This window comes from Lepidochelys olivacea (assembly GCF_965140295.1).
Source record: "Lepidochelys olivacea isolate rLepOli2 genome assembly, chromosome: 22".
Lineage (NCBI taxonomy): Eukaryota > Metazoa > Chordata > Testudines > Cheloniidae > Lepidochelys > Lepidochelys olivacea.
Window position 1 is genome coordinate 9,337,749 of NC_140432.1, and position 27,716 is coordinate 9,365,464.

General features: G+C 47.8%; 1 protein-coding gene across 5 annotated transcripts in view; it reads left to right on the forward strand.

Moving 5' to 3' along the window:
* Positions 1 to 4,047: 4,047 nt before the first annotated feature.
* Positions 4,048 to 27,716, forward strand: part of ST14 (ST14 transmembrane serine protease matriptase) — a 66,517-nt gene continuing 42,848 nt past the window's right edge. For all 5 annotated transcript variants that reach the window (XR_014709243.1, XR_014709244.1, XR_014709245.1 and 2 more), the window contains exons 1-4: positions 4,048 to 4,545; positions 24,740 to 24,899; positions 25,766 to 25,893; positions 26,438 to 26,508. Coding sequence is in view for 1 of the 5 variants with exons in the window: in XM_084611728.1 (XP_084467854.1) it covers positions 4,438 to 4,545; positions 24,740 to 24,899; positions 25,766 to 25,893; positions 26,438 to 26,508 (467 nt within the window). In the remaining 4 variants the exon portion in view is untranslated. The remainder of the gene's footprint in view (positions 4,546 to 24,739; positions 24,900 to 25,765; positions 25,894 to 26,437; positions 26,509 to 27,716) is intronic.

Consider the following 27,716-nt stretch of genomic DNA (forward strand, 5'->3'; position numbering starts at 1 on the left):
TACCCAGATGATTCTGGTAAGTGACCCACACCCATGTGCTGCAGCGGAAGGTGGAAAAACAATGAAAAACCCAAAGTCCCTACCCTTCTGCCCTTACATAGGGAGATGAGTTAGATCCTGAGCTTGTGAGTAGGAACCAGCCAACCAAGCATCTGCGAGAGAGAATGTTCTTTGCCACCTCCGAACACTGGCTCTCCCGCTCCAGTTTCCCATCTCCAGCCATAGCCATCCCTGATGGTTCAAAGGAAGGAGTCATACAAAATCATTGGTGGGGGAGAACAGGGGTATCCCTTTCTGACCCCTTCACACGATCATTTATTTTGTTCTCTCTCCCCTGATCTTTATCTAACAGTGTTTAAGTGACTTATGTTCATGATGTATCAAAACCCAATAAAAATATAACCTCTGTGAAAAAAGAAAGCTTTGGGAAAATATATCCATCCTGTATATAACTGCATACCATTGAAAACATGCCAAGCAGATTGTCAGCTCAGTGGGGCAGAGACCATCTTTTTGTTCTGTGTTCGTACTGTGCCTAGCACCAGGGCCTCGTGGGCCATGCCTCGGGTTCCTGAGTGCTGCTGCACCACGAAGAATAAATCAATAATACCATTATTGCAGTGAAACAGACCTAAGGCCAGCTCTCTGCCCCCAAACTGTAGAACTGAAAGGCCGTAATTAGCTTGGGGCCCCTGACTTCTCTGTCTCTTTAGTTCCTTTGCATCGTCACACTTTTCCCCCCCAGACACTTCAGATTGCTGCCTCGTATGCAAAAAGCTGCTCAGCACAGCAGGTGAAAGCATTAGCCTGTAAGCAGTAGGAACCTGATTCACCAAAGTGCTGAACACTCCCAACTCCAGGTGACGTCAGCAGGAGCTGCGGGTGTTCGGAAACAGTGAATCAGGATGGCAGCGTACAAATCCTGTCTTCAGCCCCAGCGCGGAGCTCCTTCCGCTCCCAGCAAAAGCACTTAGCTTGATAACACAATGGGTGCTGAGGAGGGACTGGAGAGGGAAGAGAGAGCAGTGGATCAGTTCAGGGAGGGTGCTGCATGGCTCAGAAATGCCCTTCCGCCTGCCTACCAGTGTAACACAGAAACTGCTCTCTGGCCGGCAGCCCCCGAGGCTCCTAAGGCAGGGAGGCTGGTAGAAACACAGCCAGCTATTGCACAACACAGCTGGCTCTCGTCCAGTCAGTCTTCTATGATACCGCATAGGCCACCTGTAGGCCCCTCACCTGCTCCTGAGACCAGCCACCTATCGGTTTCAGGTTTCGAAGGTTAGTCTTTATCTAAGGATACTTCCTGGTTAAGTGATTGGGATGGTAGGAGCTTGTGAGAGAGCAGGAGAAGGGGGGGTGGGGAGGGAGTTAAGGTTTCTACATGCAGGAGAAGGAGCTGTCAGTGTACATTGTGGTTTATATGTACACAAAGAGCAAATTGTAGGAGCAGATCTTCCACACATGGGCTGCAGGAATGGCCTACGGCAGATTTGCAATCAGAATGATATAGTTTAGACTAAGGAAAACAACAGAGAGAGCGAGCACAGGATATGACAGGTTTCAGAGTAGCAGCCGTGTTAGTCGGTATTCGCAAAAAGAAAAGGAGGACTTGGGGCACCTTAGAGACTAACCAATTTATTTGATCATAAGCTTTCGTGAGCTACAGCTCAATTCATCGGATGCTGTAGCTCAAGAAAGCTTATGCTCAAATAAATTGGTTAGTCTCTAAGGTACTCCTTTTCTTTTCACAGGATATGAGTGTGTCTCCTCTGTCACAGGCTGTCCCAGCCACAAGTGTGAGAACACAATGGCAGCTTCTGCTGTGCACTGGCAGAGTTTTTAGGAATATAAAAGGACAGTGCATGGCAGATCCCACTTTCCCAGCTACATCCACCCCACCCTGTAAGGATGGATTAAGGCTGGATCCTTGGGGGAGAGACCAACTGGTGTGAAAGGGACCCAGGTCAGCAGTGAGGAACACAGGGCCAGGCTATAAGGGGTGTGGCAAGCGTATTAGAAATTCATGTGGATCATACCCAAGTCTGGAAAATGGAATTGAGACGAGGTCAGACTGTTTTGCTGGTGTAGCTATACCCGTATACCAGGCCAGCAAACATCAGCAGAATGGGTGCAGCTTATACCGACAAAACTGTGCTTTTCCCAGTAGCATCACTTATTCCAGCCTCCCTGAGCAAAACAATCTGTACCTGTCAACGTTACAGTTTTGTCCGAATAACTTCATCTGCACTAGTGGCTTCTGCCAGCACAGTTATATATCGATCACAGAGCGGACCTCCTCTCATCTTTGACCAGCACAAGTATGCTGACAAAAGCTTTTGGAGAGTAGACATGGCCTAAGGAGGAAAGAGCTGGGTTGGAAGAGACCCTGTGAATGGCAGGAGAGGAAGATCAAAGAGTTGGGGGAGAGGAGCTGGGCAGAAGCTGAAAAGTTGAGGTGAATCCATGTTTCATTTATTCTTAATCCACCCCTGAGCCTGGAAGATTAAAAATTAGGGAGTCCAGGGATTTGGCCCCTATTTGGCCACACACCTCGTCCCTAAAGAAATAGCCGTGGAGGAGAATGTGGGTGGATGGAGTTTCAATATAAATAGGCCCCACCCACAATTTTCAAATCTGCCTCCAGATCAGTTTCCCCAAAGTTTGGATCTGAGGTTTTGTTGTGGCTTCATCTCACGGTCTAGCGATAGATCCGGTCAGTCCCACTGCAGCCACATCTGTTGTTAACCTTAACATCTGATGGTATGGGCACCACATGCCATGCTGTAGGCATTTGTCTGCATCCTGAAACTGTTACCAAGTAAATGCCTTCCCTTGATTCATCAGAGCTTAGCTGCCCACAAAAGTGGTGCTGCTTTAACTAGTCGGGTATTACTAGAATGGTACAACCTCCCTGTTGTGGATGCAGTTATATCAGTATAAAGCTGATTTATGCTGGCATAGGTATTCACATACACGAAGGGGACTAGGCTATACTGGTCTAAGACTCCTTTATATCAGTATAACTGGCCACGCTAGGGGGTGTACCAGGATAACTAGTCTGGTAAAAAAAAGTCACTCCCAACAACAAATAGTTATGCTGGTACAAAAATGGTGTGTGGACCAAACCATGGTGACCAAACACATAGGGACACCCAGGCATTAGAATCTTTGGTGCAATCTGCAACCCTACTCAAAGCAGTGAGAAGATGGGACCTGGTGTTTGCTGGCATAGACTCCCCGCTGGGAAGTCCTTTGTTCACTCCCTGTTGCTTCCCAGCTCTATTCTAGTGGCTCACATTGTCAATTTCACCTTAGCAGCCTATTCAGAAAGGTTTGATTGCTCTGTGCCTGCATGAAATTAGTGCATTTCCCCAGCACAACCTCTCCCCTGAGAAGTAGGGCTCCATTGTTACCGTTTGGCTTCAGTATGGGAGAGAGAGAGTGTGTGTGTGTGTGTGGTGAGGGGGGGCTCAATTGAGAGGAATCTGCTGTAGCTCAGGAAAGCTTATGCTCAAATAAATTTGTTAGTCTCTAAGGTACCACAAGTCCTCCTTTTCTAATTGCTGCGTATCCCCCCCAAATATCCACTCCCAGCTAGTGCCTGGGGGTGTCACCCCACATGCCCAGTGCCTGGGGGTATCCCCAAAATTTGATAAGGTTTTGGGGAAGGTTATTCTAGTGGGAATAAAGGGGGCTTTTCTGCTGCTTTGATTTACCAGCTGGCTGGTTCCTTTATGTATACATGTTTATTTCTATGGGGGGAGGGGGCTCCTCGTGTTACTGTAAATCTAATTAATTTTTGGGTCGCCCAGAGTTTTTCTAATTGTTAAAATATATGAAATGCTCGCTCCTCACCAGTGTGTGTGGGCACCCCTGTATCTGGGTGCCTCACAGGGACAGAGGACTGGAACCACCAGGGTTGTTTTTTTTTTGCAAGTGAATAGAGCTGCTGAATGAGCCTTTTGCAGGGGCAGGATCTTTCACCTGCCAGAAGAAAGAGAGAGAGAGGAGGGGCTCAGGCGAGGTAATCTCGTGTGATCACACACACAGAGAGAAACAGCCACACCTTGAAACTACCTGAGCTCCAGGAGAAGGGGAGGAAAACTCCAGATAAACAACACAGGGAGGAGAAAAGGGCAAGGGAAGGGGACCAAAGTGCGGGACCCAAGTGGGAGGGTAACCTAGGGAGCAAGGAAGTACTGTACTCCGAGACCTTGCAGTTCCCACAGCTGGCTTCACCCGGTCTCTGAGTTTCAGCTGAAACTGATCAGCCATGGACTCAGGTTTTTGAGCTACTCAGTCACCAGGAAGGACTTTGCACACCGCAGCGGGACCAACTGCTCTGTGCGCTGGGACTGAAAACGTTGAATTGTTTGGGGTGCAAACTCCACATCCCCGTTCTCCCAAACCTCCAAAAAAGGAGGGGGGAAGGAAAACATGAACTATTGGCCTTCGGAAGAAAGAAAAATGAATGATTATCAGCTTTCCCCAGGAAGAAAACTGAAAACCTCGGATTCAGGGCTGAAGTACAACAATAGAAAAGAGGTGAGCTGCATTTGAGGGGGCTGTTTTCTAACCCTTTCCCTCTCCTGTTTGAGGAGTGAGGTGGCTTTCTTCAGGGAGGGGAAGGCCAGTTCTAAGGGCGCTTGCTTGCAAGATGCAGATTTTAGGGTGTTTTCTAAAATAAAAACGAGTTCCAAGTATTCCCTAGTGCTGGCTCGAAGGCTTGTGGAGTGACCGGGAGCGTTCTGCTTTCCTGGCTTGTGGGATGGATAAGCAGCAGCTCTTGCACAGCAAATCACACGTAGTGGGGAGGGAGGCTGGAACTGGTTGCTGCTTTAGCTCAGGGTGTCTTCGATTACAGGGTTTGGGCTGGTCTGATGAGTCCTTGCAGGGCTTTTCATAGGAGAAATGCTGTCTGTTAGTTTTCACAGCAACAGAACTGTTGGATAGGCCTTTCGTCCCACTTCACCTTAGCTGGAGGTGACTTACAGGAATGCTCTTGTTCAGACTCTTTCATGCAAACTGGAACCTGTTTTGAATCCGCTTTGGTTAAACCAGCGGACAGCCTTGTATGGACCATCTTACATAGACTTAAACCTCAGGTTGTTTTGATTTTTAGCTTAATGCAGGCTGTGGCTGTGTTACAAACTGTACTGTGCCAGCTTTGAATCAGTTTGAATGCAAGTAATTGAGTTCAATACAGGGGTAATTGGGTGAAATGCTGTGGTTTATGTTATACAGGTCAGACTAGATGACCTAATAATAGTTCATTCTCACCTTAAAATCCATTACTCTAAAAACCAATTTAGTTAAACAGGTGCAAAACATAATTTCAGTACTCTTAACTCAAGTTTGAACCAGGCTTATATCGTTTTAGGTTAAAACGAGTACAGATATTTTCAATAGCTATAAATGCAATTTAAGTGTGTTAAGAGTCCACACTGTTTTGCACTGGATCTAACTCAAATAGTTCAAAATCCCCCCTGTATGTGATCTAGAGCAAGTTACTTGTGCAGCCCAGGCCTTACCTCAATTAAGGGGCCTGTTTTGTTGCTTATTGGTTGTGTGGATTATTGCTCTTGCCTTGTGAGAGGGCCAGGCTAACCTGGCCTTGTATCTTAACTCCAAGGCCTTGGTTTGGAATTTCCTGCTAAGGTGTTGAACAGTTCTGGTGAGGCCTTATCACTTGAAGGGTAAGGTCATGTCAGAGAGGATATTTTCTGAGAGTGGATTTGGGCCACTGGTGCTCACCCAGAAGCATGTGCACCTCTTACAGTTTCTGCTTATTTTAAAACCTGGCGTTTAGAAAATTGTATTTTTATATTAAAACAAAGTGTAAGTGACTTCCCAGATTGTTTCTAGTCTCTTAGTTTCAGAGTAACAGCCGTGTTAGTCTGTATTCGCAAAAAGAAAAGGAGGACTTGTGGCACCTTAGTCTCTTAGTTGTTGATCTTTGATCTGTGGGTTCCTCCTAGAGTGATTGTTAGCGGGCAATGGTGAAGAATTGCTGAGTCACTTTCTTCTTGCCCTGAATGAAGAATTTAGTTATTCAAGGCAAATGGCCCCATCTGGTCTCAGGCTGTGAGAATGTCTTTGATGTAGAGTTAACTCTGCATCAATCTACACTCAAGTTACTCCTCTCCAGTGAGCCTAGCTTGTAGCCATGCTACAAAACAACCCTCAAGTGCTGTCTCCACACAGGTCACGGCAGTGGTGCGAGGAGGAATGATAGGAAGGCATTGGAGGACTAGGGGTGGTACCCTGCATTCTGGTTGTCTTAGCAGCTGATTAATTGTGCTCCCAGTCTGAACGTCCTTCCAGGCCAGCCAGCTTGAGTTAGCACCACTGACACTGAGTGAAGGGGTTTTGCTGTGGATGGGATTCTAGGAGCAACCTGGGAGTTAACTTCGCAGAGAAGATGAGCCCTGTCTTCACTGCAGAGTTTCTACCTATTATCTTTCCCCTGCCCTGCCTTGCCCTGCCTAATGGCTTGTTACAGATTTGAAGAATCAGTAATTGTATCTGCATCTATGCAGCCCAAGCAGATCAGCTGCTCTGTAAAGACCTTTATTGTTTCATATTCTGTGGTGCCGAGAGCTTTCATTAAGCAGAAAACTGAGAGGTTCTCAGATTTGGAGTCACGTTCTGTTCTGTGTCCGCCTCAGAGCCCCGCAGGAGTCCCTGACGTGAATGAGAGCAGAACGTAGGCCCCTTAGAAATACCATTGGTGGAGAATCCATAATGCAGCCAAGCAGAGAAGAGACGGCAAGGCCTGATTGCTTTAACCTTTCCACGCTTCATGTGCAGCTTGTTCAGAGGTAATCAGTGTTGCAGCTGAGGAGCTGGTTCTGGTTAGCAACTTCAATTACAATTCCTCCTTGGGGTGACGAGGAAGACTGCGTGGATCTGCAAAGCTTTGTGGCCATGCCACTTGTGTGAGCTGTATAGTTAGTCCATCCTGGAGCTGAGTGAACTCTTCCCAGGAATAATCTTACCTGATTAATTCAGCCTTTATTTTCTCTTCATGTGTTAGCAGCAAGCAGGTGGTCTGGTCAGTAGGACAATTCCAACTACTTCACTCAAATGAATTTTATTTAGCCTTTGGGCTGTTTGGTGACCTACTCACTGCAGCTCTCAGTGGTGTCTGATTGCAGCTGTTTCTTGCTCCTTCAGTGTGTGATTTCCCCACAGGGCTTGTTAAGGCTACTGTTGCTGACAACATGCAGCAGAACTGGTGCGCGAATAAGCACTATTTTGCTGCAGTTGTAGCCAAGGAGGACAAATTATATTCAGGACTAGTTCAGTAACCATGGTTGAATCTGCTCTGAGCAGGAGGATAGACCAAAGATGGCCAGTCAAATGCACAGACTCATAGACTTTAAGGCAAGACGGGACCATCATGAACATCTAGTCTGACCTCCTGCTTGTTGTGGGCCACAGAGCCTCACCCACCCACTCCTGCAATAGACCTCTGACCTCTGGCTGAGTTACTGAAGTCCTCAAATCATGGTTTCAATAATTCAAGTTACAGAGAATCCACCATTTACACTTGCAGTAAAATAGTGACCCATGCTGCAGAGGAAGGCAACCCCCTCCCTCCCCCCAGGGTCTCTGCCAATGTGACCAGGGGGAAATTCCTTCCTGATCCCAAATATGGTGATCAGAACTCATGAGCCAAACTATTTGAGACCTTTGCACTGCAAATGAAATTTGCTCTGTTTGTGGTGGGAAATGACTGGGCAGTGTTGTTAAAGTGAATACATGGGTTGTATTGGACCAAATTTTCACAAATTAGTATTCACCCAGATCTGGGAAACATATTATTTCCATCCATTGGAGGGTTATAGAGCCGTATATTCACTGGCCTTTTCACTGAAGCCTTCTCCATAATATCAGACCAAAAAAATCAAGCAGAGACAAGTAGCTAATATGAAGACAACAGGATGGTTCCACTTACACACACACTTCCTCCTCTACCAGGCCTAGGTGCTGGTATGTAGGTGGGGGAAAGTTTGTGACTGAAAGAAGGTGTGTGTTTGCTAATGATGTTGACTGGTAGCAGTCCTAGGAGTTTTATGCTGCATTTTCAAGGAGAAGGGTCTGTGGTCTGTTCAGAGCAGGGATTAGGCAATAATGAAGGAACAAACTGTAGATCTTTTAGGGTAGGACTAGTTTTAGTTAACAAAACTTCCTGCTGTTTGACTCCTGCCTTAGATTGCAAGGCTCAAATATGTCAAAGATGACTCTGAAAAAGCACATGGGAGCGATACAAGGAGGATGCTTAAAATGCAAAGAGGCAAAAGGGGCCTTTTTCATCCAGGAAACTCCAAACCATGAGTCCTTTCAGTGCTAGCCCGACAAAAACTGTGTCCCTGCCAGCCTTTGGCAACAGAAAAAAATGTTTTTCCAACAGGAGTAGCTGGTTTTAATGTTGCCAATCCTAACTGCTCAGGAATGCCAAAAAGAAAAGGAGTACTTGTGGCCCCTTAGAGACTAACCAATTTATTTGAGCATAAGCTTTCATGAGCTACAGCTCACTTCATCGGATGCATACTGTGGAAAGGATCTTCTACCCTTTCCACAGTATGCATCCGATGAAGTGAGCTGTAACTCACGAAAGCTTATGCTCAAATAAATTGGTTAGTCTCTAAGGGGCCACAAGTACTCCTTTTCTTTTTGCGAATACAGACTTACACGGCTGTTACTCTGAAACCTGCTCAGGAATCATGACCCCTGCTCCCCGTCATATCACTGGCATAAAAATCATGAAAGGGCAAATAAACTTTTTTTTTTAAGGGGAAGGATATTTGCCCTCTGGGTTTTTATTGAACCTTTAAGGGTGTACTTTCAAGCTCTGTCCACAACCAGCAGGTTTGGAAGTTGGATTGTTTTAACTAGGTTGTTTGAATCACAGAATCATAGAAATGTTGGGCTGGCAGGGACCTTGAGAGGCAGGACCAAGTAAACCTAGACCGGCCCTGACAGGTGTTTGTCCAACCTGTTCTTAGACACCTCCCATGACGGGGATTCCAAAGCCTCCTTTGGAAGCCTGTTCCAGAGTTTAACTACCCTTCTAGATAGAAAGCTTTTCCTAATATCTAATTTAAAGCTCTGTTTTTGCAGATTAAGCCCCTTATTTTGTGTCCTACTTTCATTAGACATGCAGAAAATTTGCTCATGGTACTCTTTATAACAGCCCTTAACGTATTTGAAGACTATTAGGTGCCTTCTCAGTCTTCTGTTCTCAAGACTAAACATGTCCAGTTTTTTAACCTTTCCTCATAGGTCAAGTTTTCTAAATCTTTGATAATTTTTGTTGCTCTCCTCTGGACTCTCCAGTTTGTCCACATCTTTACTAGTGTGGCGCCCAGAGCTGGACACAGTACTCCAGCTGAGGCCTCACCAGCACTGAGTAAAGTGGGGGCAGTTACCTCCTGTGTCTTATATACAATGCTCCTATTAATACACCCCAGAATATTAGCTTTTTTTTTTTTTTTGCCACTGCATTACATTCTTGGCTCATACTCGGTTTGTGATCCACTATAAACCACAGGTCCTTTTCAGCAGTACGACCATCTATTCCCCATTTTGTAGCTGTGCATTCGATATTTTGTTTTCTTCCTAAATGTAGTACTTATCACTTGTCTTGACTGAATTTTGTCGTGTTGATTTCAGATCAATTCTCTAATTTGCCAAGGTCATTTTGAATTCTAATCTAGTCCTCCACAGTGCTTGCAACTAGACTTTTGGTGCCATCTGCAGATTTTCTATAGCCTATTCTCCACTCCATTATGCAAGCCACTAATACAAATGTTGAGTACTACCAGACCCAGGGAAGACTTCTGCAGGACTTCAGGAGATACACCCTCACTGTTTGTCAGTAAGCCATTGGTAACAACTCTAGTTGCGCACCCATCTGATTTAATCAAGACCACATTTCCCTAGTGTGCTTATGAGAAGAATGTTCTGTGGGGCTGTGTCAAAAACTTTACTAAAATCAAGTTATATCTAGTCCTGGGGGAAGGAGGTGCAGAATTCATACCTTCAGCAGATTTCTTGGCTCCCCTGCAGAAAAATGGGGGAGCCAAGAAATCTGTGGGAAGCACCCCCGTTCCCTGGCAGCCTGGTGCGGAGGGGAGGAAGGAGACTGGGCGTGTGTATGGGTCTCTGGAGACAGGGTAAGAGGCTGGGGCTGGGTGCCTGCCTGCCTTGCGAAGGAATGAGACAGACTCTCTCTGTCCCTGTCCCTGCATCCCAGCCTTGGAGGTGCAGGGCTGTGTGAAGCAGGCTCTGTCCCTGAGGCAGAGCAGAAATGTAGCAACTAAGCAGGCAGGCTGCTAATGTTCCCATTGTCGGTGAATTGTTCCCATTCTTAGTCAATTAAGGCTCCTTTACCTTGCCAGAGCCTTATTGTAAATGACAGTAATGGAATTCTCAGCTAGGAAGGTCTATGTGCTCTCTCCCTTTTTCTTTTTTCCCCCCTGTGCCACTGTGGACTAGATACCTCCTGAGGTCTCTTCCAACCCTAATCTTCTATGAGCCTATGAATAGGGTTAGATTACAGCTCAAGATCTGTTTTACTTACCCATTTAAAAAAAAATGCAAGACAATGATTAGCAAAACTGTACGGCTTTCATGTGTGCAAGTTGGAGCCATTTAAAGCGACAGTCTACTTTACAGCTCACCAACCACCAAAGTAAAAGTCACGTAATTTTAAATGAAAATCCAGGATTATAACTGGAATGCAGGATATTGGTTACCAAGTATTTGTAACTTAACTTCCATGTGTTTAGGAAATGCTGAACCGTTGTTGTGATTCCCGCCTCCCCCCCCACCACCCCGTATGGTAGTTTAAATAAATTAGCAAAATAAGTGAAACTGGTGTGATTATAGTGCACTATTCTGACAAACAAAATATGCAGAATTTTGGGGTTTTTGGGGCAGAATTCCCTCAGGAGTATATATCCCAGCTACTGCTTCCCCCTATTCACTAGATCAGTAACCCTGGCAAAGAAGGAAACGGGGTTGGTTTGGTGTGATTTGTTCTTGACAAATCTGTACTGGCTATTAATTAAAATCCTATTACCCTCTAGGTCATTGGTCTCCAAACTTTTTTGTCCACGCCTCCCCTACCTGGTCCGTGTTCAGCCAGGAGACAGTGGCAAAGGCCAGGGTAGGACCTGCAGCTGCTGCTGGGAGCGGAGCTGGGGGTAGAGTGGGGCAGGGTGATGCTCCCTGCTGACCCCCCCATGGGGGTTGGCTTGGGCCAGGCACCCTGTGCCCCCCGAACGTTCCTCCGTGCCCCCATAGAGGTCTGCGCCACAGTTTGGGGACCACTGCTCTAGGTGCTTACAAATTGATTTCTAGCTTCTTCCAGTATCTTTCTAGGTTCCAGAAGTTATGGCTGACTGGTTTATAATTCTCTGTATATTATTATTCTCTGTAATTATAATTATAATCCCCCCCCCCCCCATTTAAGGGTAGAGCTGAGAGTATCAATGACTAATGACTAGCTTCCAGGGGCTGGTTTTCCTTTTTTTTCTTTTTATTTTGTTTGCCAAATATCTCAGGAATTGGCAACAAATCTATTCCACTGTGTCATAGGCCTTAGCCTGCGACAAATAATAATGGAGTTTCTTCTTTAGCTCACATGTAGGTTTCAGAGCAGCAGCAGAGTTTTAGGTGGGACCAGATTTCTTGCACTAGTTAAGTGTAAATCCTTGCCAGCTGGTGTGGATGGTAAAATGATAGAATTTCCATCTACTTTCTCTGGGTTAGTGTCTGATGCAAAGTGCTTGCATCGGTCTTCTGCTGTCTCTATTAATGGGCCTAAATTGGAACCTAGATTCCCCACCCCTTAAAAACAAAACAAAACCCCTCTGGTAAAGTCTGACTCTGACCTTCATTACTCAGGGAGACCATTGCTAGGTATTGAATTCCTGACTCTCTTCTATTTGGCTGTACGGTGATCTGAACACCTAGACAGGAGAGGGCTGCCATTTACATCTATTGTCATTTATTGCTAGTTAAATAGCATCAGGTGACTAATGGAGGGATATCATGAACATATTCTATCTTGTGGGGTGGGAGGGGAACCAAGATTTAGATTTATGCTTAATTAAGAACCCAGAGAGGATGCTCAGTGCAGTCTGAATCATGAAGCTGCCTGTGCCCACAAGGAGCTTACAGTAGACAGACCAATCAGCCACGTGGAATGGCGACGATATCAAAGCAGGTACATCAGACTTGATCTTGCCTACACACCCCAAACTCCCACTGAAGTCAATGGGAGCTTGGCATGGAAGATCAAGTCTTAACTATCCGGCTTTAAGTGAAACTCCCTATTGATTTCAATGTGGGATTCTGCTTGAAACTCATTGAGGGAGACAGTCCCTTGTGGGGGGCTTTTTTTTTTTTTGACATCTTTATCTCTCTACAGCTGTATTGGAGAACAGCTTTTTTTAAAAGGGTGCACATAAATGTCAAGGCATGCTTCCTTTCTCACAAATAGAGGTGTAAATTGGCGTTTAAAATCCATTGACATGAATGGCGTTTCACTGGTGTGAGTGAGATCAAAATCATGACCATAATGTAACTTTTTATTCCAAAGAATTCTGAAGTCTTATGTAAAGTTCTATCCATGTGTCTGATGCAGCCATTTCTGGGGTGCAGGGCACCAGCCAGCTGGCATGCAGCACACTGCCCAAAGGCAGCTGGGTTGGTAACCCTGGCCTGGGGCACTGGACCAAATCTTCAGTGTCTATGCAGAGCAGAATGGGCCTTGGCTTTCAAGTTTCCTCCATGAGAATCCTCCACAGTAAACATAATGGGATTCAGTTTCTCATCTAACTCAGAAAGGCAACAAGATGAGTTGGCTTAGTGGGGAATTGAACTTGTGGCTCTAAAGACTCAAGGCAGCTTCTAACCAGAGGTGTGGCACACTCAGCGCTCTTTACCAGATTTATGCTGAACTGATTCCCACAGGTCTTTCCCCCCTTTATCAGGAAGGACACTTGTGTTGGCAGGAAGCTCTGTCTCTCACTTCCTGCAGTTTATTCCTTCCTTAGGTTAATCTCCATTTTATAATCTAATTGTCCTTAACAAGGAACTGGGGAGGAAGAGAAATGCGGAGACTGACAGGATTTCTCTGCTGCCCTAAGGCTGTTTAGTTGTAGGCGTCCTATTTTCAAATAAAAAGGAGTACTTGTGGCACCTTAGAGACTAACCAATTTATTTGAGCATGAGTGTGAGCTGTAGCTCACGAAAGCTTATGCTCAAATAAATTGGTTAGTCTCTAAGGTGCCACAAGTACTCCTTTTCTTTTTGCGAATACAGACTAACACGGCTGTTACTCTGAAACCTATTTTCAAATGTGTTTGTTCTTATCAAAAGCCTATTCCAGCCTTGCATGAAAAGGATAACCTCTTGTTATATACTTTGATAATGGTACAAGCAGAGTTTACAAAGGATCTGGGTGCAACACTGTTGTCCAACTGAATTGTTTAAACAATTCTAACTCTGTGCTTCGTGCTGCCCAACTAACAGCGCTTAGGTTTGGTCTCTGTAAAAGGAAAGTGACTCCATCTCACTCCCATAGCTGTACATTTCAGCCAATATGTGAACACCTGCTCTCATTTGAAATTTAGTGTGAAATCTCGTGTGAAACACAGACCATTTTAACATGTAAATTTTGTTGGCTTTTGGATTGCTTAGATTTCTTTGTCAGATGCACCACGTGCCGGCTCTCGTGATTTTTGTCATAAGTCTCGCGATATGTAGTGCATATCTTAAAGCCCCAGCTCCTGGAGCCATGTGGTTGCCTGAGAATCTTTGTTCTTAAAATCATCATCATCATAATTAATAAAGCTAAGTGACTAGTTAGCATAGTTCCAGAGAAAAGCTTGAAAATGTGTCCCCAAGGGCTTAAAACCCAGCGGGCAAATAACCCCCTAACAAGTATTGGGGTGTGTGTGTGTGTGTTTAAATATCATGATTTTGGGGTACCATGATTTTATTTATTTTTTTATTGTTTTGATTTTTTAATTTATTTTTGTGGGCTTGGCTATTGGTGTTTAAGCAGAACTTTCTGTTGATTTCAATGGAGAAGTCTGAAAACTTGCTGCGGGATGCAGTCCCGTGTGATTTTTCATCATTATTGCTGTTACTTCTTACAGTATTAAAACAAATCATATTTTCATGTTTTTCTGGTTTCAACTGTAATGTGACATGATTAGGTTCTTGTGTTGGGACAAGGGAAATGGATATGTCAATTTCACTTTAGCATTTAGTTACTGACTAGTCATTTTGCTTCCAGGCTCTGCGATGCGGCACCGTGATGGATCTGAATGGGTTGCAGGGGAATATTTAGGATGGGATATTTCCAAGTAATCAAAGAGATTGGGCTGCCCAATTCCCATTCAAATTAATATGAATAGTTTGAAGTGAAAATCACGTCCTTACTGGGCAAAAATATCCTGTTTCCATTAGAATCACTGAATATATGTGTGGGAAAACTTAGAGATAAAAAGGCATCTACTACTGTAAAGGTTTTTATGGAAAGCTTGTTACTGCAAATTTTGACCTGAGTGTCTAAAGTCTCATTCCTGCTAAAATCCAGGAGAGTTTTGCCATTGACTTCACTGGGAGCAGCATCAGCCATTTGTGTCTCAAACACAGAGTTGGACGTAATTTGTCTGGATGCAAGTCTTTCTTGAAATAGTGTCTCTTGAGCATATGGCTGTGAATGGGGAATTAAAGTGCGATCTATTTGTGTAGTGGCTTGGAGCATCCTAAACCTGTCTGGTTTGGAAGGCTGAGTTGAATGATGTGGTGCTATTTTTGCCCCTTCTGGCACTTACCCCCGGTCGGGTTTGTATTACAAACTTCTGTCAGACATAGCTGTGTTGGCCAGGGGTGTGATGAGGTGCAATCCCTGACCGATGTAGCTGTACCAGCAAAAGCCCTCCGTGTGGACACAGTTGTACTGGCAAAGCTGTGCGGTTTTGCTGATATAAGCTGCATCCCCACTAGGAGTGCTTTGTTGGCGTAGGATAGCTGTGCGGACAAGACCTTCCAAGTGTAGACCTGGCCCCAGGCTGCATATTTGGCGTTTATTTGACTTATTAAACATCAGCCTCGGCAGATGAGACCTGGGGTGGGCACGTCTTTGGATTCACAGGCTGGGACCTGGAGTCTTGAATTGAAAGACTTATTTACAGATAGAAAAGGAGTACTTGTGGCACCTTAGAGACTAACCAATTTATTTGAGCATTTCTTTTATGCAGTTGATAGATTTCCACTCCATACGGCTAAATGCAGTGCCTTGCATAATGACAGGTTTCAGAGTAGCAGCCGTGTTAGTCTGTATTCGCAAAAAGAAAAGGAGGACTTGTGGCACCTTAGAGACTCTAACACGGCTGCTACTCTGAAACCTTATTTACAGATGATGGCAAAAAACATTGCTGAACAGAACGGCCCTGAATCAAGGTCAGATGCCCGCTCCCGTCCAGCTGCCCTGTTTGGTCAGATGAGACCTGCCTTTTCCTACAGCTCTCAGCCAGCCCTCTGAGTTCTGCCTCCTCCTCGACATGTGCTGGGCTCTCTTCTTGTCCAGGGATTCTTGTTTTAGGGTTTCTCTCAATACGTGCCTCACTAGCAGTTCGAGATGTTTGCAGGTCTGTACAGAGACCAGAAGAGATGGTAGCGAGGCCTTGGAAAGGACGGACCCCTGTCCCGAAGTGATGGCTTGGCTGGGTCGTATCAGGTTGAGTCTCATGTGTGCCTAGTGTTTCCAGTTTTTGTCCTGCTTATCCCAGAACACTGCAGTGATGGTGAAGAGACGGGACTCAAGTGTAGTACCCGCAAAGGGGGAGATATGCTGGATGCCACAGCTGACCGTGGGTGTGCGAGGCAAACCCGCAGCCCAATCAGGGCTGCTCCCTCAGCTGCCCGTCCAGCAGAGCTGCTGTGAGTGACTGCAACAACCCGATTGCACTCGCTCACCCTTCCCACAGAGCCTGTAGTGACTCAGTCTTTGGTCACAGGCAGCAGCCTGTCCCAGAGTAGAGCCTGGGTCAAATGACCTGCCCCCCAGGCCCCGGGTATTTCTCCAACCCCGCCAGAGCTGCAGATCAGTCTGTGCAACAGCACCACCCAACCAGGAACCCTCCTGCAAGCCTCGCGGTGTGTCAGGCTTTCGAGACTCCGAGCCTGCTCTCAATCCTGTTCCTGCCCCATCCTTGTTTGAGCCCTACTGTGACTTTGCTCCAGCCTTGCCTCCACTTCCTGACCTTCCTCACACTCAGACTACCCGGCTTTGACCTTTGGCCTGGACCTGGATCCCAGCTACGGTACTGATTCTGGCTTGTCTGTGGACTCTGATCTCCGTTCTGACCCCTGGATCTCAATTCCAGCACCACCCTGGGCCGGTCCCATCCCTATGTCCCGCTTCGATCTCTGCTCCAACTAGTAGGCCTGACGACTGCAAGGCAGAGCCTGACAGAGTGCCGCTGAACACTAACTGCAGGTAAAACCAAAGACTGAATTGCATTTAGCATTGGTTCAGAAACTGAGGTTAAAACAAACTTTTGAAAAGCTTGTGTAGAACAGCCAGGCCATGCTGTAGCCCCATCCTTCCCCATCCCACTGGCACTGCCTGGTCACGTCCTGTCTCAGTCAGGCCATGAGCTAGACTGCAAGCTCTTTCGGGTAGACTGTTGGAAAGGGTCCTGTTCATCTCTGGGCATTGCATTAATAATGGACAAAGGTGATGCTGCGGTTCCTGACCCCTGGGCCATGCTGTCCTGCAGTTGAACTGATTTTCCAGTATCACCTTCCTTTCATCTCCTTTTGCTCGTTCTTCCTGATCTATTGCCCTGCCGTCTTCTCAGTTGGAGCTGCCGAGCAAGCCAGAGCCTGCAGCCTGGATCAGAGCCGCTGGCTCCAAATGCACCAGGGTTTTTGAAAGGTCACAGGTAACCTTTCTCCTGGTAAATCCTGATCCTCATGGGGAAGTGGAACCCCTCCTGTAACTCAGGAATTGGCAGCGTGGGGAGGGCAGGTATTGGGTGACACCGCAGACTGATGCCAGCAGCATAGAGCCCCGAAACAGCTTGCTCCCTTTTGAGAGTGTTCGTTGGTTCAGCTGGAGGATAGGTCTCTGGAGGTACAGTGAGGTGTGGGCTGATGGTGAAGGTGAAGTATCCAGCACTGGGACTGTGCCTTCTGCTCTGCCCAGTCCCTCACCACAGATGAGTCTTGTCCTGAGGCCCAACTCTGCACACTCAGTCCCTGCCTTTCGCCAGTGTGGATCTCATGCCTGTGCCCGGAAATTGTCCTCTGGCCACCGTGCCTCTCCTGGGACCCCACCAGCCACGTAGCTGGACCTTGATCTCTGCCTCACGTCAGAGCTAGGATGGGAGGGTGCCAGCAGCTCTGTGGGGTTGGGCATGTGGCTTGAAAATTCCAGGTTTGGCTCCAGCTTGGGTGGAGGGAACTTTTTTTTGTTTAAATAAAAATCCTTCTTATGTTCATGTTGTGAGAAGAGCTGGGGGCGGTGTGGAGAGCCAAGATGTGTCCTTCCCCCCCACCCCCCCAAAAGTGTGGAGTGAGCGGGTGTCAGAAGCAGAGCCAGTAGCAGCCTGGGTGGAGCCCGGTATCACATGTGCTGGGTAGCTGGATAGCTTATTGCTTCTGTAGCGTTTATTCTTGTTGTCACTGTGTCACATGGCCTGACCGTTCAGAATGGTATGGTGACAGCAGGCTAGGACTCTCTGATCCTCCCTCTCCACAAACAAAGCCCTCTACCCACCTCAGCGAAGGAGACTCTGGTCCTGCTTCGAGCAGGGGGTTGGACTAGATGACCTTCTGGGGTCCCTTCCAACCCTGATATTCTATGATTCTATGACTCCCCATTAGCTGCTAGCAGTATAGGGCTAATGGCACACAGCTGAGCACTTTTAATCCCATCCAGCAGAGGGCAGTGGTGTGTACACACACAAACTAGCCAGTTCATTCCCAGACCTTGAGTGGGAGTGCCTGTGTTTAAATCCCATGTGCTGTTAGGTCAGGCATCTCTCAAATTGGAGCGGCTTGATCTTCTGAACAGCACAGCACCTGAAGGCGGTGATGCTGAGCAGTGACAGCTTGCTCCATGAGCAGGGTGCTGCGCTGCACGCCCACCCATGAGTGGTCTGCCAGCTAGAGAAGCCGATGCCTCTGACCATGAACTCCTGAGTCACCATAGCAGTACAGCGTCACGTTCCAAACACAACCTGGTTCTCTGAGCGGTGGATCCCATCGGCTCCTCTCTGCCGGCTGGGGCGTCTGCTTTTCAGTACTGTAAAACCTTCCTAGTTCAAGGACCTGACCCCTCTCCCTGCTGCCTATGCATGCTCTGGACTTGCTGCTGGCAGCATGAGTCATTGCTTTCCCTGAAGTTCTGTTTTTTCTGGACAGATCACGATTCCAGTCTAAAAATACCTTGAACAGCTGGATCTCAGAGGCGGGAGATTTCAGAGTAGCAGCCGTGTTAGTCTGTATCTGCAAAAAGAACAGGAGGACTTGTTGCACCTTAGAGACTAACAACATTTATTAGAGCATAAGCTTTCGTGGGCTACAGCCCACTTCATCGGCTGTGTAGAATGGAACATAGAGTAAGATATATTTGTGGGGGCTTTTTTTTGGACTAACTTGCTTTGGTCTTGTTGACGTTAGTTGCGTGTGGCCTCTTCCTTCCCGTTGAGTCACCGGGGCTGCTAAGGAGGAGAAATTGTAGTTTTCTGCCTCTGCCAAAAGGGCTGAAGTGCTGCGTGTGGGTTAAAATGACAGATGGCTTTGTGTCTCGAGAGTGGTGTGAAGGGAGAATAGGGCACCGTGCCACTCCAAGCTACCCAATGATTGACATGGCTCCCCACCAATGACCCTACAGCTGGATTTGTTGGCATCTAGCAGAATGTTTTTATCCTGTCGTTAAAAGCTGAGTCGTGGGAGTCGAGCAATGAATCAGGTCAAATGAAACCAGCCCACAGATTAGCTGTAGCTCACGAAAGCTTATGCTCTAATAAATTGGTTAGTCTCTAAGGTGCCACAAGTCCTCCTTTTCTTTTTGCAAGTACAGACTAACACGGCTGTTACTCTGAAACCTGCAATAGCTAGGGAGGACTTGTGATCAGATGGGCGGAGAGCTATAAAGCAAAGACTGGAACAGGAGATCTGCTTCCAGTGTCTGAGAACTGAATGTATTTGGTGAATGATTTTAGGCCCGCAGTTTTACTTAGTAAAGTTGAATCTTCTGGGTTTTTCATTGCTCATTGCATGAAAACGTAGCAGCTGGTGAAAGATGCCACATTAGCAGCCCTGGAGACTGAAGGCTCTTGGTTTAACCACAGAGCACCTACGGCACGAGGAGCAGCAATGCAAACTGCTCCCCCTGCCCCTTACTGTTACGTCCGCCCCCTGGGCTGCGTGTGAGAGACGCCAGGAATGCCAATGGAACCTGGCTCCCTGCATGCCCCAGGAGAAAGTGCCACTGGGCCACCTGCAGTCTTGCTCCTTTAACCGCCTGCCCTGCGGGAAGGGAAGGTCTTTTTCTTTTTTTAACAGCAACTCAGGGCTGGTCTACATTACACAGTTCGGTCGACAAAAGGCAGTTTCTGTTGACCTAATTATGTCAGAGTCCACCCTACAGCCTTCCTCCCGCCGATGTAAGTTCCCTAATATACTGACATCATAACTCCACCTCCACGAGAGGCTTATGTCAGTCTGGTTAGGGCAATGCAGTGTCTATGTAGACACTGCTTCCCTCCCATCAGCTGTCTTGTCAATTTCACAGCTCAGGCAGCTAGAGCCTAGCTGCCCCCTGCCCCTCCGGGGAGCTGAGTGGCTGGACCCTGTTCCCAGCTGGGGTGAGATGCCCCCTGAGTGGGGGCTTTTCCCACTCAGAGTGGGTTCAGGGGAGTCCACTGGGAGCCTATGAGACAGCCAGAGCGGTGATCTCGGGATGGTTAGTTTAAAATAAGACTCTTGTGTGTAGTTGTGGCTCTTGGGGTTATAGTGGAGCTGAAGGGGAGGGGACCTCAGAAGGGTCATGGCTGGATTTGGAAAAGCATCCAGACGACCTCATTCTATTCTGAACCTCTTGGTCAGCACAACTGGGCTGGAAGCCTCATGGGAAGGAGGTTTCCCCGGGGGATGGTGAGCACATTTGGGAGTGTGGCAAGGACAGCATTGCCATCCCAAAGCAGTCACAGCACATGAATCCAATTCCAAACACGCATGAGATTGGCTCAAAGAAGATGAGATTTTTGCTTTTAAAGGCTACACTGGAGGCTTTTTATTTTCTTTCTGGTTCCTGAGTCTTCAGGGTTTGCATTTTCAAGCTTTTCTCTGTAACCATGAAGCTAGACTGTTATTTATTCCTTTATTTCAATGAACGCTGAGATTCTGAGGGGATAACGTGACTTCAGAGCCAGGGTTTTAAGAAAAGCAACTGCTATAATGAATGATAAAATCAGGAGAGCTGGCAATTCTGTGAAAATGACCTAGATGGAGGTATTTTATGGCTTCCAGTTATGGCCAGTTATTGATACTGAGGAGAAATGTGTTAGAACCTCCAAGAAGCTTTGGTTCCAATTGGTTTCTGTTGGTCCATCCTGATCAATGTGCACAATAAATTTGTCCATTTGTGCAATATTTGGGTTTTGTGGCAATCAGTCTGTCCTTTCTTCTATTGTACCCAGCCTCATGGGAATTACATGCTGTTTAGGTAAACTAGGTCCCTATAGTGTGGGCCATCATGGACTTCATGGTGGTTCTGCTCTTCCCCCTCTTTTGGTGGACAAGCCATCTGATTATCAAGTCACAGCTGTACATGGTGGTTTACAAACGCTCCTCAGAGTCAGCTGATGGAGAGAAAGCCAAGGGTACTAGAAGCCATCTTAATAGAGCCGACTCTCAGGGCTTTATGGTAACGACGTGCCTCTGAGTCTTGGACTAATTCATTCAGCCAGTAACTAAGAGAAGTCTTGAAAGAGCTGTTGAGAACCCTGTGTTCTTTTAGTATCCAGGGCCTTTCAATGACCACCTTAATAATTACTTACAAAGGGTTACATTTACATAGGGTTTAGCAGATCGTCAGTAGAATGTGTTCTCTGTCCTGGACAGTTTGGGATAAAAAGCCTGAGGCCATGGCTTGGGAAAGAGAGGGTTTGGAGAGGTTATTGGGGAAGAGGGCAAGGTAGGAAGTATTTCTGGAATTATGGGAGTGTTAGGGGAGAGGGCTGGGCTCAGCAGCAGACAGGAAGTGGGAGACTATTCTAAACTTGTGGGGGGTGGGAAATAAGGGAAGGTGCAAAGTTGAGAATAAGTGACAAGCGGTGCAGAGCTTTGCAAGCACTAGGGCAAATAGCCAGGGAGAGCAGATACATGGATAGGGTAGGAGGCAGCTGAGTAGGGCCTCACCCTCAGGGGTCCTTGGATTTGTTGTGGGAAGCCCAGAAGGAGCCTTGAGTAGAGGTAACATGGCCAGGGTGAAGGGGATGGGAAGGTGAGCTGGGCAGCAGTTAGGGACAGGCTGGAGTAGGCTGCAGTGCTCAAAGGGAGAGGAGGCCTGGACTTGCTCATTGCTTGGTGCATTTCAAGCTGAAGGGTCCCAGAGTGCTTCACAAATTGCACCCCTTCAGCACAGAAATGCAGCCACCTCTGGATAAGAAGTGGGGCAGCTGGCTTGCTATGGGGGAGCAGAAACTTGGCCAACGAACTGGGGCTCCAAACCCCTGCTCTCATGAGAAGTGCCCTGGGGTTTTTAAAATCCCTTCCTAGCAGGTAGGTCTTGGTGTCAAAGAGGCTCAGAAAGGCATGGTGAACTGTACGAAGCAGGATGAAGGGCTTGTGTTAGCTCAGGTGGGATTTGAACCCCTTTTAGTAGGATGTATCTAGACTGCAGGGCTGATGGTAAGAACTCTGCCACGCCCTCCAGATGGTGCATAAAACAGGAAATGCAGTAAGTGCAAAATGAGACCTCCTTGCGTCAATGGCTGAGCATACGGAGTGTGTGCAACCACAGTTCATGCCAAGGCTGGCGAGAAACAGAAGCAAAAGCAGAATGTATCACATTTGCTCCTTCCTCTTTGCCCATCCTTCCGTGATCTTGGAAGGAAATGCACAGGCTGTTGCTGGGTCCCTCCCTGGCCTGGCTGAGTTCGCTGCTTGCACGTATGTGGGTGGGGTAAGGCGAGCTGGGGGCAGGCATTGTGAGAAAGTGAAGCTCCGTGTGTGTCACTGAAACCGTCCCGGTATGTGGCACTGAGTTCATCGGCACCTCCCTGCAGCCTCTGGGTTTCTGTCTGTTCATGCTGCAGGTGAGTCAGGACCCTTTCTACTCCTTGACCCTGCTTTGGTGTGCATTTGTGTGGCATTCCCTGGTAACTGTGAAAACCACAAATGATTCAACAGGTGCTCTGAGCCATGGGGGGAGGGGTGCTGCTCTTAGCACTCAAACGCTCAGATGTAGACTGGCAAACTTCTCAGCTTGACTTCTGGTGTCCTGTTCTTGGGCAGGATGCCCCCGTATGAACATCCCACAGTCAAGTGTCGGAAACAGTGATGTCTAATGGTTAGAGCGAGGAGACCTGGGCTCAACTCCCAGCCTTGCCACTGCCTGACAAGTCACTTTGCCCCTCGGTGCCTCAGTTTCCCCAGCTATGAGAGGTGAATACTTGCTTACCCTTGTACTTAAGGGTGCAAGCAAATTTTGCGACTACTAGTGCTCTTCTACTGTTCTATATCTGCTATTATACAGCCCTCATCACCCTGATATCCTAGCACCTTCCAGCTGTGAGTAACTAAAATCTGTTGTGTGCTCTGTTGCCTCTCTCATCCTCTCCCCAGGGGGAGAATTGTACTCTGTGGAGTGTTTTGTTTAGGCTTTGTTTGTGTCCATGCTCCTCTGCGTTTGTTGGAGGCAGCAGGTCAAAGTAGTGTGCCTGGAACTTGAAGCAGGAGGCGGTGTGAGGTTTGGGATGGTCCCTAGTGCCCGCGGGAGTTTGTTCCACAGTCTAAGCCAAGCCCCTGAGAAAACCCTGCCTCCTGCACGGGCTGGTGGTGATTTATGGCAAGGCTGGAAGCTGGAGTGGAGACAGGACCAGGGAGCTCTGACCTCCCTCTACCCTGCGAATTACGGTGCAGCCTGCTGGTGTGGACAGAGCCCAAGCTCCATGTGGTGCCCACATCCTGATGGAGTATCTTTGTCCACCGTGTTTCTGTGCTCTCTAGATCTGCGTGCTCCTTCATGCTCTCCCAGTATCCCACCTGGGAGTTTCTGGTTTTAGGCTACTGAAATGTATGGCATGAGCTTCTCTCTGAACCTAGAACATTTTGCATGTCCGTAGACTCTTTCCACCAAGCACTTCAAAGCACTTTACAAACCTCTCTCTCTAAACCTCACAAGGCTCTTGTGGTGATCCCATTTCCGGGTGAGTTTAAGTAACTTTCCAAAGTCACTAAGCAAGCTGGAGATGGAACCCAGGAATCCTGCATCCTAGTTCCCTGTGATAACCACTAGTCCCACTTCCTTCCAGCCCCCTCTGAGTACTTTAGCGGTCACACGCTGCATGCATCACACCTTCTACATCTCACTGGTCTCCTCTCTTTAAGCAGTCACAGCTCCTGCCTGATGTGTTCACACACTTGGTCTGTTTTCACTTTTGATTTCCTTTAACTGGCATTGGATTGATTTGCCTTTTGTGAATTCAGGAGCTGCTTGATTTTTGGGTTGCAGAAGCATGTTGCAAAACTTTCCTGGGAACAGGGAAGTCAAGTTATTTATAGTTTGGTGTGTGTTGCAATACGCAGCCGGCTGTGTGTGGTGCACACATGTTGCAGAATTGTTTTGGGTAACTTCGTGTTTGTCTTCAAGCTGATGAAACTAAGTTCTTATAAGGTTATAACTCAGTGATTTGCATATGTGCACCAGGGCCCTCTGGTAGGTGGAATGTTGACCTGCTCAATCTTCTGGCAGAGCTGATCTCATTGGGTAGGCCTGTACGTTGGGACCCAGTCGTTTGTGTGTGTTCATTAGCCAACTGCGGTGTCTGGGATTCAAGGACCACTTCGATGTTGCCCTACTGTTCTAGCGAGTTTCTCTGCGATGATGTGTTGCATTATTGCACGGGGGGGTTATTTAACGCTCCTCAGGGTTGACACCGGAGCCCATTACTATGGCGAGATGGAGGCTCTTGGGGAGAAGGTGCCGAGTGCAGGTTACCAGCACTGATGACGAGTTCTGGGTGGGATGGGGGCTGAGCTGGGAGAGGGGGGTTATTTTAACCCTGATCAGTGGCGAGAGAGGACTTCCAATGACTGCTCTGGCATCGCCCAAGGGTCATTATTAAAAAGAGAAGAGAATGAGTGGTAACACCTTGTTACAGAGAGAGGTCCAATTATTAGATTACGGCATATTATTTCTCTAGACAGAAGCTCGCTGTTGTAACGATTATTGTATTGTCTGATCTTTATGTGGCTAGAATTGTCAATGCGTTAAAACTTCCTAAATAAAGACATCAATCAATCAGAGAATGGGATCTTTGTGCTTCACGTTCACGTGAGGGGAACCAGGACTAGAACCCACATCTCTCAAGTTCCAGTCCTGTTCCTCTGCTCTGAAAAGCCCTGGCACCAGGGCGTGGTATGCCTGTAGCAATGAGCTTTCTAACCCTGAGTCCCCTACTCTCCTTCCTAGGACATGAACGGCCAAGAGGAGGGGGTGGAGTTCCTCCCCACCATGAATGCCAAGAAGGTGGAGAAGCGCGGCCCGAAGCGATGGGTGGTGGTGACTGCTGTGCTGATTGTCTTCCTGCTCGTCTCCCTCCTTGTCGGCCTCCTGGTGTGGCACTTCAAATGTGAGTGAGGTGCTTTCCCGCCCAGACGGTGCAGCTAGACTGGGCAGCTGGGGGGGCTCGCCCATGGCGCCTGACCCCCCCCCAGATCAGAGGCCTTTAATTCCCACAAATGAGCTGCCCGCAGATGAACCATGCTGCTTTTTGGGTTCACGGGCCCCATTGTATTGTCCTCTGCACAAACACCGAAGTAAGATTCAGTCCCTGCTCTGCAGAGCTTTCAACCGAAGTGCCACTTAAAAGCTGGTGGCCCCCTCTCTGCTTAGTGTGGCTTATGTGGCTCAATTGCACTACCTTGGGGGGCAGCTGCAGCAGCCCATCCTGTCTGGGGTGCCCCCACTTGGTGACCGACTCCTGAGGTGCTGTGGGTGAAAGTGGGGTGGCCATTGCGGGGGCCTCTGGCACTTGAGCATCCCAGTTCCTCCTGTTCCCTGCCTGTGGCACACAGCAGTTGAGTCTCCTCTGGGCTGGAAGACTTTGTCTGATTTTGGTGGCAATTAGCCTAGATGATCTGGTGGTTCCTTCTGGCCTTAAATTCCATAGGTGGTAGTGTAACCCACACACCACCTGGGTGTGGTGTTCTTTCCCATCTCGTGGCATCAAGACCACTTAAAGAGAGAGCATTAATGAGTCTGCTCTTACAACTGTGGGTAAGAGCCAGCTGGCTTTTAGCTCACGCGGTAGAGGCTCATGCACTAAGCTCCAGAGGTCCCACACTCAGTCCTGCCCGCTGACGCCCAGGGTCTGTCTGTGTTTTCCAGTGGTTAGAGTAGGAGGCCAGGACTCCTGAGTTCTCCGTCTTGCTCAGGCTTTCTCGCTCTGATAGCTGCACTGAAATCCTTTTCTCTTTCTGCGATGGTGTTTTCCAGACCGGAGAGCCCCTGTCCAGAAGGTTTACAATGGCCATCTAGTGATTCTGAATTTGAACTTCATTGACGCCTACGAGAACTCCAGCACCACCGAGTTTGCCCTGCTCTCCAAGAAGGTGAAGCAGACGGTAAGGGACTTGCTGACCTCTCCCCACGTGGGGCTTCCCCAGAGGGAGCTCTCAGCTCAGCTGTCTTCCCACCCCAGAGCTTGTCATGGGTGCTGGGATCTTGCACGCAGCACTGCAGTTCATTTGGCCCTTTCTTGCCCTGATTCCTCTCCCCGGCTGCAGTAACGGCCTTCTATATGTCCACCTGAGCTCACTGGGCTGAGCTCAGTGCTGTGGAAAGGGTCGTGGATCCAGCTGTATAGGCATTTATAGGATGTCAACACCCCTTCCTCTACCTCCAATCGCTGAAGGATCTGAGCCCCCCACGAATGATGCTGACGTTGTCCTCCCATGACTTTGTAGGTGTCTAAATATGGACTCGGGAGCCTGCCTTAGGTTCCCAGGCTCGCAAACTTTGGCTGTGATGTTAGTTTTTTTTAACCTGACTCTGTTCTTTTAACATCCAGACCTGCTGGGAATTGAAGTGCTCCTGATTTTAAATTCTTTTCTGTATATATAATGTGTTTCTCTTTACTGTTGTGTTTTTTTTGTTTGTTTTTTTTAGATCAAGGAGATGTATAAAAATAATCAAGACATTGGCCCTTATCACAAGGAGACAGTAATAACTGCATTCAGGTGGGTGCTGCCTCCCTACAGTTGCATCCTGAGCCCGTATGTAGGGGCAGGGAGCTGGTACATCCCGGAAATTACAAGGAGGTAAAAACTCACCTTCCCTGGGTTACCATGGGACAGACCCACCTCACTGCAGCAATTTTCCTCCATGCACAGAGAGCAGCTGTGAGCTCCTCAGTCGGGCTCCCTTTAATTTGGATTAAGAGAGTAAGAATGACCTCACCGGGACTTGAGCCCAGTGCAATTAGTCGTCTTTGTAACACGCTGCTTCTGAATGGGAGCACCCAATGGCAGCCCCCAGGGAACGGAACTGTGTGGCACCAGGCAAAATTAAGTGACTTGGTCTGTGATGGGCCTAGTCATGGGGTGACTCAGTCTGGCAGGGCCCTTCCCTGAACAGAGCTCCTGACAAGGCCATATTCAGCCCTTTTGTTTAGCTCACCTTCTGCCCCAAGAGCCTCAGAACCAGGCTGAGCCAGGGGGTTTCAGGTGAGAGCAGTGTGCCCTCATTCCCTGCAGCCTCCACTGCTTATGGGCCTTGACTTCAAAGTGGAACAGGTGCAGAGGAGGACATCTAGGATGATCCGAGGAATAGGAACCTACCTTGTGAGAAGAGACTCAAAGAGCTTGGCTTGTTTAGCCTAGCCAAAAGAAAGCTGAGGGGAGATATGCATGCTCTCTGTAAATACCAGGGAGGGAGAGGAGTTATTTAAGTTAAGCGCCAATGTGGACACAAGAACAAACACACATAAACTGGCCATCAACAAGTTTAGGCTTGCAATTAGATAAAGGTTTCTAACCATCAGCGGAGAGAAGTTCTGGAGCAGCCTCCCAAGGGGAGGAGTGTGGGCAAAAAAACAAACTGGCTTCAAGACTGAGCTTGATAAGTTTATGGAGGGGATGGGATGATGGGACTGCCTACGATGGTGGGTAGCCGATCTGCGACTGCTACCAGCAAATATCTTCAGTGGCCGGTGATGGGACACTATATGGGAAGGCTCTGAGTTACTACAAAGAGTTCTTTCCCAGGTGTCTGGCTGGTGGCTCTCGCCCACATGCTCAGTGTCTAACTGATCGCTGTATTTGGGGTCGGGAAGGAATTTTCCTGTGGGTCAGATTTGCAGAGACCCTGGGGCTTTTTCGCCTTCCTCTGCAGCGTGGGGCACGGGTCCCTTGCTTGTTTAAACTAGTGTAAATGGTGGATTCTCTGT